This window comes from Nelumbo nucifera, chromosome 2 (assembly GCF_055504915.1).
Source record: "Nelumbo nucifera cultivar China Antique chromosome 2, China Antique-T2T, whole genome shotgun sequence".
In the NCBI taxonomy this organism is placed as follows: Eukaryota; Viridiplantae; Streptophyta; class Magnoliopsida; order Proteales; family Nelumbonaceae; genus Nelumbo; species Nelumbo nucifera.
In genome coordinates, this window is record NC_142650.1 from 41,946,272 (window position 1) to 41,962,796 (window position 16,525).

General features: G+C 39.4%; 3 protein-coding genes and 1 pseudogene across 7 annotated transcripts in view; 2 read left to right on the forward strand and 2 right to left on the reverse strand.

The window, feature by feature from the left end:
- LOC104599275 (SAND family protein) overlaps positions 1 to 3,962 on the forward strand; it is a 52,336-nt gene extending 48,374 nt beyond the window's left edge. For 3 of the 4 annotated variants that reach the window (XM_010261744.3, XM_010261745.3, XM_010261746.3), the window contains 4 exons: positions 239 to 541; positions 666 to 757; positions 1,234 to 1,298; positions 3,662 to 3,882. In XM_010261744.3, the coding sequence (XP_010260046.1) occupies positions 239 to 541; positions 666 to 757; positions 1,234 to 1,298; positions 3,662 to 3,757 (556 nt within the window). In that variant the 3' untranslated portion in view covers positions 3,758 to 3,882. Of the gene's footprint in view, positions 1 to 238; positions 542 to 665; positions 758 to 1,233; positions 1,299 to 3,661 lie in introns of all 4 variants that reach the window. The other variant, XM_010261747.3, reaches the window with a different exon arrangement.
- A 3,591-nt stretch (positions 3,963 to 7,553) lies between these two features.
- Positions 7,554 to 9,428, reverse strand: LOC104599276 (pentatricopeptide repeat-containing protein At5g42450, mitochondrial-like). Its single transcript, XM_010261748.3, has one exon. It carries the CDS (start codon positions 9,233 to 9,235, stop codon positions 7,634 to 7,636), a length of 1,602 nt encoding a protein of 533 aa, XP_010260050.1. The 5' UTR covers positions 9,236 to 9,428; the 3' UTR covers positions 7,554 to 7,633.
- Positions 9,429 to 9,847: 419 nt separating this feature from the next.
- Positions 9,848 to 13,054, forward strand: LOC104599277 (receptor-like protein kinase THESEUS 1 pseudogene; annotated as a pseudogene). The gene has a single exon (XR_016083093.1). The product of XR_016083093.1 is annotated as a receptor-like protein kinase THESEUS 1 pseudogene (transcript).
- Positions 13,055 to 13,428: 374 nt separating this feature from the next.
- Positions 13,429 to 15,941, reverse strand: LOC104599278 (uncharacterized). Its single transcript, XM_010261750.3, has 2 exons — positions 15,727 to 15,941; positions 13,429 to 14,476 (listed from the first exon to the last, which is right to left on the reverse strand). Exons 1-2 carry the CDS (start codon positions 15,760 to 15,762, stop codon positions 13,544 to 13,546), a joined length of 969 nt encoding a protein of 322 aa, XP_010260052.1. The 5' UTR covers positions 15,763 to 15,941; the 3' UTR covers positions 13,429 to 13,543.
- Between the last annotated feature and the right edge of the window lie 584 nt (positions 15,942 to 16,525).

Here is a 16,525-nt window from a genome sequence, read left to right on the forward strand (position 1 = left end):
CTTAAAATTGGTATGCATGCATAAGGCAACCCTGAAGAAATTCATTATCATATGACGATAAAAGAATGCTATACCACCTAGGTGTCACCTAAATGCCTGCTGAGGCATCACCTTGTTGGCAAATATGAAACAATCAAGAGTTCAATATTCAGGCATAACACAAGTTTCAAACATACAAAGTTGTTTCTTTTTGCATCTCTTATTTGATGTATTAAAAAACTATTACTTAATTCTGTAGGATTCGTATAGAAATGGTCCTTTTGAAGTCAAATGTGCTTAGTGAAGTTCAGAGGTCTATGCTTGATGGTGGTCTCCGTGTTGAGGATCTGCCTGTTGATCCCTCTCCACGCCCTGGATCCTTGTCTCCTCATTTGGGGCAGGACAGACTTACAACTGAATCCCCCGAGATATTCAAAGAGGCATGCCTAGGCATTGGTGGTCCTGCTGGTCTTTGGCATTTCATTTATAGAAGTATTTACCTGGATCAATATGTATCTTCAGAGTTCTCATCACCATTGAACAATTCCAGTCAACAGAAGAGGTAAAACTGCTTGGATCTTCATAGTAACTCTTCTTGACATTTTCTTCTTCTGATAAATGGGCTAAGCATTGTAGACTTTCTGGTTCTATGGTATTTGTAGGATGACAGAATTCTTTTGTTGCAGGTTATATAGAGCTTACCAAAAGCTCTATGTCTCCATGCATGATAAAGGAACTGGGCCCCATAAAACTCAGTTCAGAAGAGATGAAAATTATGGTATAATGTCCTTTCTTTGATATGTAAAAGATTTCTTTATATGATATGTTTTCTAGACATGATTTAACACCAAACTTTTTGACTTATTTATGTTAAAATTGATTTTTTGTAATGAGGGATAAGGGTATCATGAAATATAGCATTACCTGGTTCTCTTGAACAATGGACTTTGCCATTCCTAAATTTAGGATTGTTTTTTGAATCTCATGGATAGGAAAAAGTAGGGTCCTTAAACTGCTGTTCAGTATTGTGATGAGTGAATTGTTCTTTTAGCAAAAGGTACGAGGAGCATCACTAAGGAAGTTGATGAAATAGAAGTCATATGTTTTCTTCTTCTTAGATACATATAATTGATGTGATATGGTTTAGTTCTATTGGTTAATGTTTATTTCTTAGTTTCATTTGCTTATTTTGATATCTCGTCATTTGTTCAAGCTCAACTTAAATGTAGTGCTGATGATGTTGTTTTGGGTCAGTTCTGCTATGCTGGGTCACTCAGGACTTTGAACTTTATGCTGCTTTTGATCCACTTGCAGACAAGGTTTGACTCTCTCTCTCTCTCTCTCTCAAATTATTGTTCTTTTACATTATATCAGGTGAAGCATGTTTGGATGTGGACCAAATTGTATGAAATGACTGAGAACAAGATAGTTGTGTCTATGTTTTTGAGAAGTTTTGTTATTTGGGTCAATAGCATATATGTAAATGCTCAAGTCATCTACACAGCATATGTGTTAGTCTGGGTGCCTGATTGACACCTGATACCAGCCCACCATGTGCTGGGATTGGGCTGTATTTTCAGCCAGTAGACCATGGATGGGACTAACAGGCCATAATTACTATTAGGGATTGCTAAATTTTATTTTGAATTTAAACATAATGTTGATGTAAAATTGAAACCATAATTTTGATTGAATAGTATTGCCCATAAATGGTGTTTTCATATTTTGCAACTTTAAAAAACTAAAAATGTTAATGTATTATCTTTTATGGGATGGGCTTGATGTCTGAGTTAATGCTTGAGTTGGGTCCTGGCTTTGTAAAAAATTCTAAGGCACCTCGGTTGCATTCTTTAGGCCTGTGGGATGGACCTAGGCTTAGCACAGCCTGGCCTAGTTGCACCCCTATATTTAAGGATCTTATTGAAAGAAAAGTTACTCCAATCAATAATTCCTATTCCATCTTAAATAAGCATTTTCTTTTCTTCAATGGATTCTATTCCAATTGAATGCCCTCAGTATATGTTGGATCAAGAATATATGAGCCATAATTCTGGTCCTATTTATGGGCATCCTAACACCTAAAGACCCAGATTTATGACAAACATGCCACAAGGTTCCATTAGGGTCCTTGGGGATTTTCTTACCTATCATGTATACTGTGCACAGAAATATCAGCATTTGCTGATAATGGTAAGGGTAGAACATAGGCTAATGAGTATGCAGGAATTCAAGGGTATTTTCATGGATTCCATATTTATGAGGCTGTGCTACAATGGTTAATTTTACTTACAACAAACTAGGGGCAAATTGATGCTCAATTTGATGGATGTATCCTTGGAAATTGGAGGGGAAATGTTACTCAGCCACAGTGGGGCATCTGGTGAATGAAACTCTCTGAGGGCTGAAACATTAGCACTCCTATAAGGGCTCAAATTGGGCTATTTGGGATTGGGCCTAATAAGAAGGCAAATAAAACAAAAGAAGTGTCTTAAGAGCAGCTATTGGTGATACTGAGTAAGCGAGAGTCTTGATGAGGTGTTAAACTTGGAGTCTGCTGTTGTCTTGTTGGTTGTTGGGGTTTGATGTTTCTATTTCTTTTGGTTTGGTGAGTTTGTTCTTGGGGTGTGTGTGTGGTGTTGCCTTGTCAGTCTTGTGTCAATTGTTGGGGTTTGGTGCTTCTATTTCTTCCCTTTGGTTTGCACCTAGACTAGAGGTGGTAGTAGTCCAAATTCTATGGTCAGGTTGAGAGGTATCAAGAAACACCTTCCAAAGAGTTAAACAAATTTACGACACCAAGGTTTCAAACTACCCATGCCTCTCAAATTGAAATCCCAACTTCACCCTAGATTTCAGATGGAGACATGGTAGAAACAAATTTGCGTTTGTAGGAAGAAAGTAAATACTTGGAAATGTATCCTCCAAAGGCCATTCCTCTCACCAATCTTCCCAACATCGTGTCCTATCCCCAAAAGGAACGTCATGTCTTGTGTCACAAGAAGACAAGGCAGCTGAATGCCTTTCCTTGGGAAAGGCTAAAGATTCTCTAACAGCTGAAACAGCATCTCAACCGTTTGCCAACATTCCATGGATGGTTTGATCAAAGCGTGCCATGGTTTGTTTGAATCCAACAAGAATCTCCACAACCATTTTCCCAATAATGAGTTCTTATCAATTTTCCCATTCCTAGTTCACTTCCCTCTTCTTCTTGTTCTTTTTTCTGTCTCTATTTGCATCGTAAAGAAGAATTTGAAAATAGGATGTATATGTTGGAATAATAATGACCCAAACAGGATTTATGTAGCTAGCCCCTTATAGCCCCTTAAATGATGATGATGATGATGATGTTGGATGTACAGAAAAGGTACAACTCCCCTAGTTCCTTTTAATAAAAATATATGTAGGCATGTAGCTATTGTTTTGGAATAAAACTGATCCAAACATGACCTTACCTGATCATCATTGTATTCATCTCTCCTATAGATAATCTGATGTAAAGGGTCTTTGTGGATATATCTCTCGTTAAATTAATGGGACAACCTAGACACTCCTCCAGTTGTTATGCTCTTTTTCCATCTTTATCACGCATAGAAGGAACTGCCCAAAAAGCAGAAAATTGCACTTGTTCATTCTTCTGATTTTTATTGGAGATTGTTTGACATGTTTGAATGGAATTGAAATGCAGGCTTTGGCTATAAAGACTTGCAATCGAGTTTGTCAATGGGTGAGAGATGTGGAGAATGAGATTTTCTTGCTGGGTGCAAGCCCTTTTTCATGGTGATTTTTGATCAATAATAGTATGTATATACAGTGTATGCTAGTGCCGTCTTTCTAATAAAAGCTCCGAGTATATAATTGTCTTGCATTAAACTTTCAAATTACATATTTATTTCTTCAGTTCCTGCATCTTGATTGGTAAAATGAAAAAAAAAATGGTTACACAGAATTTATTCTTCTGTTAAAGTCAGCTGATTGAGCTTTTATCCACTTTTTGATATGGTATAACATTTTTGAAGTGTTAAACATTTTGCAATATCTATTTTGTGGAACAAGCAACGCCTGATTTGCTGCTAGTGCTGGAGATACACGGCTGGAGACTGGAAGTATGGTGATGATTCCCCTTAAGTCCTTAACTGGCACGGAGGCACCTATCCCGCAAGCAGTTTATTTTTTTAATTATTTATTCTTCAGTTTCCTGATTTCCGGGAAATCTATTACTTTCGGATGTAGAAATGTCACACAATTCATAATTCTTATAATTTTTTAGTTTTCTGGATTTCGACGTTGACATTTCGAGGGATCCATCAGTTTTAGCAAGTAAACCCATGAAAATGCATAGGCCGAAGTTGAATAGAAATTTAGTTGGATTTGTGTTGGCAAATTTGGGTTTTTATCAGTTTGAGTCCAAGCTAGGTTCTATTAGGGTTGGGTTGGCTCTTAACCCTTGTTTTATTAAGAGTCAAAAGGTGTCAATGGGGATTTAAGGGGAAAGAAGGGTTTTAATGGGAGAGGGGAAATGTTACAAATTTACAATCATTAACTATTGGGGGAGGGAGTTAAGAATGATTTATTAGAGAATAACGGTCGGTCTTATCAGGGTTGTTAAGAGTCAAAAGGGGTCAATGGAGATTTAAGAGGAAAGAAGGATTTATTGGGAGAGGGGAAATGTTACAAACTTACAATCATTAACTATTGGGGGAGGGAGTTGAGAATGATTTATTAGAGAATAGCGGTAGGTCTTATCAGGAAAAAAAAAAAAAAAAAGGTAAATTGTTGAAACCTTCCCTGAAGTTTGGTAATTGCAATCACCCTGAACTTTCTGACACAGTTGTAAGTAGATCCCCTCTTAGTATCCTCTAACAAGAGGCACAAAAAAGCCTAAAATACCTATACAGTTACTTTTGACTAAATGTTTATTTTTCAAATTTTTTCTTCATATATTCCAAACCTCTTCCCATATCAATCACTCAAATGTAAAACTACAACTTTATACTTCCTTCTTTTTTTGTTGTTAATAAAGTTTGTATTTTCATGTAGAAATCAGTCTCGGTAGTAATTGTACGAGTATTTTGGACATTTACCTACCTTTTATTTGAGGATTTTAGCAAAGGGGGTCTACTTGTAACATAGGGGATTTACTTGCAACTATGTCAGAAGGTTCAGGGGATGTTTCAATAATTTAATTAAAAAATTAAGACTTGAGAGATTTTTATTGTAGCTTATAATATAATTTAATTAAAAATAGATAACCACGTGTGAAAGATGAGAGGAGTAGGAGAGCGTAAGCTCTGTGGTTAGAGGACACCTCATCTCCCTTCTTTCCTCTTTCTAATAAAGTTACAGATGGTAGAATATTATTTAAACCCCCTAAATTTTGGCCGAAACTTCCCTTGCTTTTTAGAAATAGGTTTAAGATATCCCTTATCACATGTGCTTTGCACAGACTTGTTTTTACATGGACTAATAAAATGCTGTTAAACTATTTTTGAAAATTTTCATAAATTAGGAAATACCATCCCATTGCAAATTTGAATTATGTGGAGACCAAAATGCCTTTCATCGTGCCTAGTCAAATGGAATAAACAACTGTATACCAATTTGAAGTATCACCTCAAACATTTTAGGTAGAAACAACACAACCGAAGGTTATGTTTGATTTGATAGAAAATAAGAGAGAGAGTTGAAGGGAAAGTTCTTAAGGAATTTCCGAAATTTTGTTAAGAACTTTTCCTCAGCTTTCTGTTTCTTATTTTCTACCAAATCAAATGCAGCATTAGATAAATCTTACGTGGGTTCTAACTTCTGATTCAAATGGTTCGAGTTCTGGAGATGGTGTGGCCAAAATTCAAAGTATGGATACACCAAATGCACATGAACCCACCGTTTGGATAGATTTTTATTATTGTACTTTTAAAAAGCACAACCGTTCATGCTTATGGTTTCCGGTGGTTTGGCGGCCTAAGATTAGCAACAGTGGTCCAACTCCAACAGCAACGAGCAGAGCTATGACCGAGAGTTTTATTGGAGGATGTCTCACATGATCACCAGTTCACACAAAAAACAGAAGCACTATTTTGTCAAAAGCACAAAATATGAAAAGCCAACTTCATGCTTTTGAGGGTTTTCATACTTTTAAAAAGAATGAAAGCAGAAGTATAAAGTATACAATGCAAATGCTATATTATACTTTTTACTTTTTAACTTTCAAATGTACGAAAGTACTTTACAAAAGTCAATCCAAACAGGGGCATGTACTGGGTGATCCAACAGCCTATAACTTTTAAAATATATATATATATAGTTGTTAGAGGAGTTGGTCTTAGACCCATGGTTTTAAAAAACGACCCGGAGACCGAACCGGTCAGGAGTCTGGTTATCAGGTCGAATGGTCTGACCATTCAAACCGAACAGATGGCCCATTTTGACAAAAAAAATTAAAAAAAAAAACAAAAAACGGTCAAAACCGTTTGAGCGTTAACCGCCCAAGTCAGTGGTTTGCTGATCAAAATCAACGGTTTTGGGCAAATTTCTGGTTTTGGGGAAAACCGAAATCGGTCACCTGACCGGTTCCCGGTTTTTCTGGTCCAACGTCCAGTCCGGTCCGGTTTTGAAAACCATGCTTAGACCTGCCGACATGTTTCAACAGCCTATAACTTTTTTCTAGTTTTTGTTTTTTCTTTTTTTTTTCAGAAGTGATCAGAGTGGATGGTCTTAGACCTGTCTACCCCCTTAAAAGTATTAGGGTGGATGGTCTTGAGCAGTGGGGGTGGCCATGTGGGAACTTGAGACAGGTCAAGATTAGGGATGCAAGTTGGACCTAACAAATTTTAAAGTATCAAATTGGAAAATTAAAAGAATATTAGAAAGACAATTTTAAAAGATGTATTGTGATATACTATAGAAATTTTATGCCTATGGTGGAAAAATTAAGATATGTATGGATATGTTTAGAAAAACTCAAATAATCACAAAATATGTAACGATAACAATTAACACCAAATATAAGTTTTAGATGATCACAAAGTAGCTATATACACATACTTTAATAGTTTATATGAAGTATAAATTATCAAGATGCACTCGGTAAACATTGAAAAATGAAGAACTAAAATATACATGTATATATCTCAGTTCTAAAAAAACTTATACCAAAAAGATATTATGTCATGTGTAATATGTAATACCACAAAAAAGCCTTGAATTCCTTGTACATTTTATACCAAAAAGATATTATGGGTTAGGGAAATTTAATGGCGTGTGAGAAAGTCAATAGAAAACTTTGAATTTAATTTGTTACCTAAATTATTCCATCAGAGTATTGGCTGATGCCGTAGATTTGGGTGAAATAAAATTGAGTTTTGGTCATGTATTCTCAAATACACATTGGCTTGTATTGGCGGATACATATTAATGCTTTAATCCATGGGGCCAGGTTAAGTCAGGTTGAGCTCAATGCCAATCCAATCCTAAGTTGTTTAACTTGAACCTCAATCTTAATCTTAAGGTTAAGAGTTTGAAAATTATAGACGAAAGTGAAGTGAACGAACGGAAGGAAGATGATGGAATGAAATCTCATGAGCTGTCTAATGGGGATATTAATAAATATAAGCTTGCAAGCCTTGCTATAGTTGTCATTCCCCATGGACGAAACCAAAGATTAATATCCTGCAACAGAGCAAGCACTTGTGATATCCTTTAAATGTTGAATACAAGACGTCACTACCGTATAGATCTCATCGCTTTGGATATGTCTCTTGTCTCCATTAACAAAAATATGAATCTTGTTCTTGATCTCAATCCAACTACTACCAGGGACTCTCTTCATTCGTTTCTCTCTCATTTCCCTTCTGATCATGGACACACTCTCCCACCTACCAGCGGCAGAATGAGCATTTGACAGCATGACATACGACGAGACGTCTTTAGGATCCAGGGCCAGTATCTTACGAGCTGCGAGTTCAGCCAATTCTGTATTAGAGTGGGTCTGGCAACCGCCAAGCAATGCTTTCCAAAACCCAACTCCCGGGTCGAAGGGAAGTTCCTCAAGGAACCTCTCTGCCTGGCGGAAACGCCCAGAGCGGGAGAGTAGATCAACCACACAGGCATAGTGTTCTGGTCTCAGAAGGCTAGGATCTTCCATCCTTACCAAGTTGAAATACGAATAACCTTCGTCAACAAGGCCTGCGTGGTTGCATGCCAACAAAAGACACAGGAGGGTGACACTGTTGGGTTTAAACCCCGAAGCTTTCATCCTTCGGAAACAGTCTATTGCTTCTTTCCCTCTCCCATTTTGTGCATAACCACAGATCAGAGAATTCCAAGAAATAATACTTCTTTGAGCAAGTCTGTCGAAAGCTAAAAGACTATCCTCCATGCTTCCACATTTGGCGTAGAAGTTGATAAGAGAATTACCCACAAACACATCGTGCTTACCCAGAGACTTGATAGCACAGGCGTGGAAGCTCTTGCCCATCCCAAGAGCAGCGATATTGGCAGCTGCACTTAAGACACAAGGAAAAGTCGATTCATTAGGACTCAGGCCTTCTCTAATCATCTCAACGAAAAGGTTTACGGCCTCTTCGCTGTGGCCCATCTGGCTATACCCGCCAATCACCGCATTCCATGACACCACATTTCTGTCCGGCATCTCCCGGAAATATCGGAGAGCATCCTCGAAGTTCTCATGCTTGAGGTATGCAGAGATCAAAGTTGTATAAGAAACCACATTGGGGTTGTCGATATCTTGGAAGGCTCTTTGAACTTCTTCGATTGTAGTCAATTTGGCATAGCTGTCAAGGAGCGAACTACCCACAAAGACATCTGAATGCAGACCCACCTTTGTCGCACAAGCATGAAGCTGCTTGGCTGTAGCGATATTCCCTGTGACAGTAGAGGAATGAATGACTGTGCCGAAAGTGAATCCATTGGGTCTGATGTTGAGGACAAGCATGCGAGAGAAAATATCAATTGCCTCCTTATGACGATTGTGCCGAGCAAAGCTACCAATTATAGAAGTGGCTGAAATTAGGTCCCATTGATACGTTTCGTCGAACAGCTGCCGAGCATACGAAAATGCCTTGGATTCACAATATGTGGCAACGAGGCCCGACTCGACAAGGTTTGAAGTTCCTAGTTTGAGGAGACGGGCGTGAGCTTGCTGGGCCTCAGCGGCAATATGGATTAAAGCTAAATTGTGGACACGCTGTCTATGTAATTTTCGAATGAAGGGCAAGATATTACTGGGCCTCGCCAAGCACATTGAGCAGCTTAGCGTCAGAGACCACCACCACCCACCCACCTTTCCTCGCTTGCTAAAAGGAGCGGGGCAACATGCCACCACACCACCAACACTGACTCCTGAGCCACAGCCTTTCTTTTCTTCGTTCTAATCTAAACCATACCACGTGGTCTATAATGAACTGGAGCGTAACGTTGTCCCCAATCTGAAGGACTATCATTATTATTGCTATTAATTTAATACAAGTATATAACCAAGTATTTTATTTAATGAGGAGCAGAAAGACAACGGGGTACCCTTGTAATGACTAATGACGAAAGTAACGGTGATTAAAAAAAAAAAAAAAAAGGAGGGCAGTTTTGTCTTTTCAACGAAGCGACCTGCTAGGTAGCAAAGGCATGTCTGATCGGACGGTTTGGATGTCAGTGGATGTTATAGCTCTAAAAGAACACGTAGTAAACGTACAAGCCAATGTGGGATTTGTGGTGACGTGGCCATCTGGCAGTGGGCCTGGCCGTTGTTTCTTTGGAGGGAGTGGTCGTTTTTTAGTTGAGAGTTGTGACCACGCCCAGAAGGTTGCCGCCAATTTCTTTCTTTCTTTCTTTATTTATTTAAAAAAAAAAAAATGTGTGAAGGCATGGAGAGTAAAAACCGCCACCACCCACAACAGACTAATTTAAATAAAAATTAAATGCCAGTTCTCTCTCGGTCTTAACTCTTTAAAGACTAAAAAGTAGGAATCAGCTCAGCAGAATGACCAGATCTTGGGAACTGAGAACTGGGAACATCAACACCACCACCACTACCACCATCGTTCATATCTCCAAACAGGGGAATTCTCTTTTTCGCTTTTTCAGTGGTGTGGGGACTCTGTTAAAAGTCGTTTACTCTCATTCTCAGTCTCAGACACACAGATAGAGTTCATCTTCTTTTCCCAACTTCAATATATCATCTCTTCTTCTCTCCCTCTCTCTCTCTGATTTCCCTTCACTTCTTTCGCCTCCTCTGAAGAGAATTTTAACTCCAGGTATGATTACTTCCCCTCTTTCACTACTTCCGTTGTTTTCATTTCAATCTTGGTGAATGACGAGATGGCTAGTTGTATTGGGTTATTTTCCCTCTGTGTTTTGAGTGTCCTTTGGGCTCGATCCGTCATAGCTTCCTTTGTCCCTGTAGACTGTTTTTTTATCGACTGTGGGGGAAATGAAACACGAAAGCTCGATGATGGTCGAACTTTTCAACCTGATTCCGGGAATTCGACCGTGGTTCTATCCCCAACTTCCCACATTGTGGCTTCAAAGAATGTAACGGGCCCATTGGGTTTATACGCTACTTGTCGGGTTTTTACAGAAACTTCCACCTATACCTTTACTGTTAAGAAAATTGGTCGCCACTGGTTACGGTTACACTTTTACCCGGTTGAGAACCCCGATTATAATTTGAAATCTGCAGTCTTCTCTGTCGTTGCAAATGGAATCACACTGCTTCACGAATTCTCTTTCGCCGCGATATCAGGCAAACGGTCATCACTTCTTAAGGAATTCATCATTGAAGTAGGTGGTTTGAGCTCGAACAAATTGGTGTTAACATTATCTCCGACCAACCGTTCAATCGCATTCCTTAATGGGATCGAGGTCATATCCCTTCCTGACAACCAGTTCCCCGAAACTGCTATCCCTATTCCAGTGGGTCCTGCGGTTGAGATCCAAACAAATGCAGCGTTTGAGACAGCTTTCAGGATAAACATGGGAGGCCCGCTCTTGACTCCTAGGAATGACACTTTATGGAGGATTTGGGAACCCGACCGGCCTTTCCTCCTCAGTCTTGCTTCTGCCCGTAATGTTTCTACAAACCCCAGTTCAGTCAAATATCCTGCTGGAGTATCGGTTGAAATTGCGCCCAACTGGGTCTATGCTACTGCAGAGGAAATGGCAGATGCAAATGTTGGTGATCAGAGATTTAACATCTCATGGGCGTTCAGAGTCGATTGTGGCTTCACATATTTCATTAGGATGCATTTTTGTGACATTGTCAGTGAAGCTTTGAATACTCTGGCCTTCAATGTCTACATTAACAATCAATCCGCTTTGAATTCTTTCGATATCTCAAGCAAGACAATGCAGCTATCATCCGCTTACTTTGTAGATTTTGTTGTGAATGTTTCAACGGGCTCAGACCAGATTTTGATTCAAATTGGTCCTTCCAATCTGAGGAATCTCCCGCCCAATGCAGTCCTCAATGGTTTGGAGATCATGAAAATTAGCAACCACAATAACAGCCTTGATGGGTCTTCCTATGCAGATTTTACTGGTTTCAAGGGCCCCATGAAGATGAACTTTATTGTGCTTACCGTTTTGTCATGTCTTGCAGGAATTACACTCTTACTGATCACCATAGCAGTTGTTTTGTGCCTATATCTCCGTCACCCAAAGAAGCCAAAGCAGCACCCACTAGCCTGGTTGCCACTTCCCACCCATGTGGGGAACTCAGAAACCAAGGTTTCAATTGGTAGTTTTGCCTCAACATCGCCTTCCCTTGGTCTAGGACGTGTACTAGCTTTTTCAGAAATACGTGAGGCAACGAAAAACTTCGATGAGAGCTTGGTTCTGGGTGTAGGAGGCTTTGGCAAGGTTTATAAAGGTGTGTTGGAGAATGGAGTTGTGGTTGCTGTGAAACGTGGCAACCCAAGATCCCAGCAAGGATTAGTAGAGTTCAGGACAGAAATAGAGATGCTCTCCAAGCTTCGCCATCGGCACCTAGTTTCACTTATAGGCTATTGTGAGGAGCTCAATGAGATGATCCTTGTATACGAGTTCATGGCTGGCGGTTCCCTCCGGAAACATCTTTATGGTTCAGATCTTCCCCCTCTTACATGGAAACAGAGGCTTGAGATTTGCATTGGAGCTGCCAAAGGTCTACACTACCTTCACACTGGAGCTTCCGAGAGTATCATCCATCGTGATGTCAAGACAGCGAACATTCTTCTCGATGAGAACCTAACTGCGAAGGTGGCAGATTTTGGCTTGTCGAAATTAGGTCCCACGCTAGACCAGACTCATGTAAGTACAGCTGTGAAGGGGAGCTTTGGGTATCTTGATCCAGAATATTTCCGCAGGCAGCAACTAACAGAGAAATCTGATGTGTATTCCTTTGGAGTGGTGTTAATGGAGGTATTGTGTGCCAGGCCAGCAATTAATCCAGCCCTGCCTAGGGAACAGGTTAACATAGCAGAGTGGGCCATGAACTGGCAAAAGAAAGGCCACCTTGAGCAGATAATTGATCCCCATCTTATGGGATCTGTTAACCTTGACTCTCTACGTAAGTTTGGTGAAACAGCACAGAAGTGCTTGGCAGACCATGGTGTTGAGAGGCCAACAATGGGAGATGTTCTATGGAATTTGGAGTATGCTCTTCAGCTTCAGGAGGCTTCTGCTCAGACTGTTGCAGATGAGAGCAGTACAAATTATATTCCGGATATACCAGAATGGACTCCCCCAATTGAATCTAGTGATTGTGAAAATGCAGACATTGTCAGTAACCAAGGGTCTGATGCAGCCACTACAAGTGCAGTGTTTTCACTGCTGATGAACCCAAAGGGTAGATAGTTTTCAGGGGTTAGTTTCCCGATCTCGATGTTAACAATTTTATGAGTGAACTATATGTATGTATGAAACAGCAGCCATGACAAGTAAAATATGATTGCAAGTTTGCAACTGATGAAACCATATTCGTAGGGGGAAATTCTCAATCCCCCTGTATTGCTTGACAATACTATCGTTTATTTTCTTTTTCTGTAACGCATATGCAATAAGGCTAAGGCTATCTATTTCATTGACAATATAGTTGCTGTGTCCATTTATATCGTTTACTTGCAGATATTTTTAATATATGTAATCTATTTCTTTAAATTTTAAGCTGCTATTGATACAGGGCACTTGTTCTCATAAGTTTTGTGTGCATGTGTGCGTGTGTGTCATCAATCACTATCTATTCTCATGCATTGCACGGGGTTATTGCTGGCAGCATCAAAGTTAAATAAGACCTAAGAGTATTTTTAGAAAAAAAAAAAAAACCCATTTATTTTTCCTCTTTGATCAAACAGGAATTTTTCTTACCTTTTTCCATTGTTTAACCACACACCAGACAAGTATCCTTCCCCTGCCTTGTTTTCTTTTGAACAAAACGCACCCTACAGATCTAGAAAGAAGAATAAGTAGTGCCGAAGTCATCAAAATCATCTCATTTAAATCCAGAAAACAAAAGAGTGTTCCATTTACACCATGGAGAGTTTAAATCTGTATACAAAAAGGGAAAAAACATTTATCGGTTTCATTGGAATCTTTGGCGCTTGTTAGACAAGATTTTGTTGTGCAAGGAATCCCAACCAATGCCAGTGCATAGCTGCGCCTTGTTAAGACATGAACCAGAACCACTTGGAACACTCAATGTAGAGGTAGTGCAGATCTGAGCTGACACATCTATGTATGAAGAACTGAAAGAAGTTTGAACATTATAATTTGGATTGGCATCTGGAGCCCGATTAATTGTTTCAGGATCACACCCTTTAATGGAAACGGGTGGGATATTTAAGGGCTGAAGAGGGGGAGGATTTCGCCACTGAGGTAGAGGACCTGCCACGATAAGTGTTTGAAGCAGTGGTCCTGCTTCTGTTACAGCCTGCAAGAGTCTCCCCTTTTGGGGAAGCTGCTTTCCCTTAACCAGATTATCAATTACCAGAGAAGCCCGATCCACCTCTGTTGAACCTTTAGACACGATACCACTATTTCCAGCAGATAAAATATCCATGGGGATTAACTTATTACATTCTTGGACAAAGGGATGATGTTGCACGCCAGTGTTACTTGAATCAGCAATGTTCATGTTTGTGAGCTCAGATGATGAAATTGCATCAATGAAGGAATCAACAGGGGAGGAACCATGGGAGTGGCGATTGAATGTTTCAGAGAGACTATCAGACTCGGTAACGCTTGAATTTGCCATCTTTGGTTGCAAACGAGGACTCTCAGGCTGAACACATGGGAAAACAGTGCAGATTTCAGTTGGACCTAATGGCAAGGCATTGTTAAGTAGTCTCTGCAACTGATCTTTTGCTTCATCTCTTTCCTGGCAAGCTACCTTCAGGAGATCAAGCAACTGCTTTACATACTCCTCGCTTTTTCTCATCACCTCCTGTGCATTCATCCTGGTTGATTCTAGTTCAATGGTTGTGTAGTGAAGCTTATGCTTGAGGTCATCCATACTCTGTTGGGGTGCAACGTTTTAGTAATAACATTAAGTGTCAAATTAATTGGCAGAAAATTCATAGAAAAGGGAGGCAGTTGTTATTTGTTAATCAAACAGTGAGTGCAAACAGAGCATGCATTTACTTCCAAATGCACCAAATCAAAGATGAAACAAAATATGGAAAGAAATTTTCGTTCACAAGCCACAAAGGAACATGATGATATATCAATAGTCAGGACCATTTTTTTCTCTTCCTGGAAATACAGCTAGCAACAAAGTTCTTATAATGGGTAACTGATACAGTCATGTTCCTACAATGAAGTTTATTATTTACAAGGAAAACCAAAGTTGCAGAAAGTACAAGTCTTAGCAGAATTTAATAAAAAATGGAAATAAGCCTAAATGGGGCCATAAACATCCAAAAAAGCGTTTTCGTCAAACAATAGTTTCTATATATTCTCCGATTGAGTCGGAAATAATACGGGCATGTTGAAATCCTCAGAAAATGCCAGAATTATCATAATTTCCCATCAATATCAACAAGTTCAATCTCCAAAATTCAACTGGAGCATGCGTTCTGAAGCAAGAAGGTAAACAAAATGCAATTAGTGGACCCATATGAACGAGCTTTCTATTTTCCATTGAATGGACGTTGAAGAAAACCTCTTAAGTGATTAAAAAGGAAGAAAAAAAATATCCTATGATCATCGACAAGCTACAACTAATTATTAGACCAGGATACTAAACCCAGCTAGACTGAACGACAAAGCTGAGTAACAAGGAGAGACACACACTCAGCGTTTCTTGGTTCTGTTCTGCATGTATCTCAAAAGAGAACAGACGCACTAGAAGCAAGAAAACAAAGACCTTGGAGTGGAAAAAAAAATTGTTACATCCAAACATTTAAATTTGCAACTTAAACGGCGAAGAACTCAAAGATTTCCATGACTACCAACGGTTAGACTTAAAGAAGGAGATGCAGTTTCGAAAAAGTCTAAAATAAAATCTTTCATCTGGAAATTAAATGGTTTGAATGCTTCTTAAAGCACCATAAATTCAAGTGAATTCAATTTGAAAATTCTACATTGGACCTTTTAACTTAACATGTCAAAACTGAAAGAGGAAATAAGCAGCAGGAGAAACAAAATGAAATGAAGCAAGAACAAGGATAAGAGGGGAGCTAATAAGCAAAATGTTTCTTTGATAGATCCGTAGTGATAAACCCAGCAAAAGGCAAGACCCAAAACGATAAATGGCATGAATCATACCTCTTGATAATTCCAAACAGAGGCAATTCCATCCATCTCTCGCTCGCTCGCTCTCTGGTTCTCTCCTTTCTGTGTATAAGTAGTAATTATGGTGGAAGAAGAGTTCTGAGTATATTTATTTATAGAACAAAATAGGCCTTTTTATAATGTGGGGGAGAGCTGTCGACTTGACGAATTTCCAGAAACCCAATCCACATCAGAGAAAATTAGGAATGTAAAACCTTCCAATCATACAAAACAAGAAAAATGAAGTCATTTTTATTGTCAGTAAAAAATCCTCCGCCCTTTCAGGGCGTGTGTCATTTTGAGAGAAGAAATCTCTCTCTCTCTCTCTCTCTCTCTCTCTCTCACTGTGTGTCTCATCGGCAATCCAGTTAAGATTTTCCTTATACAGGACAAAACCGTTGGTTTCCATTTTATGTTCATACTTTCCGGCATCGTCTTGCCTTTTATGTCTTATGTGTGCATGGAAGAGGTAAACGCGTTTTGCTTAAAAAATGTGTTTCTAAAACTGCCCTTTTTCAAAAAGTTTCCACAACGCATTTCCCTCTGTAGCTGTCAATGGATCGGCTAATCGGCTCTGGTTTGGGACAGGTCGAACCAATTCTGAACCGACTATTAATCAGTTCCACCCAGATCCAGAGTGGGCTACACAAGAGGGTTGTTCGTCTCCGAATTTGCGTTGGCTCCCAACTGAATGCGCCTCACAGCACTTTACAACCATATATTGTGAACATATCCGTACTTGATGTTCCCAATGCACACTGAGATGTGCGTGTGGGGAGCCGATCTGAACTGT

What these genes read in the sequence shown, in the direction of transcription:
- LOC104599276 (XM_010261748.3), bottom strand. Translation starts at nt 9,235, where the DNA reads ATGTGCTTGGCGAGGCCCAGTAATATCTTGCCCTTCATTCGAAAATTA.
- LOC104599278 (XM_010261750.3), bottom strand. Translation starts at nt 15,762, where the DNA reads ATGGATGGAATTGCCTCTGTTTGGAATTATCAAGAG. An exon ending in CTGTTTGGAATTATCAAGAG is followed by an intron (nt 14,477 to 15,726) that starts GTATGATTCATG and finishes GCACCCCAACAG; the next exon opens with AGTATGGATGACCTCAAGCA.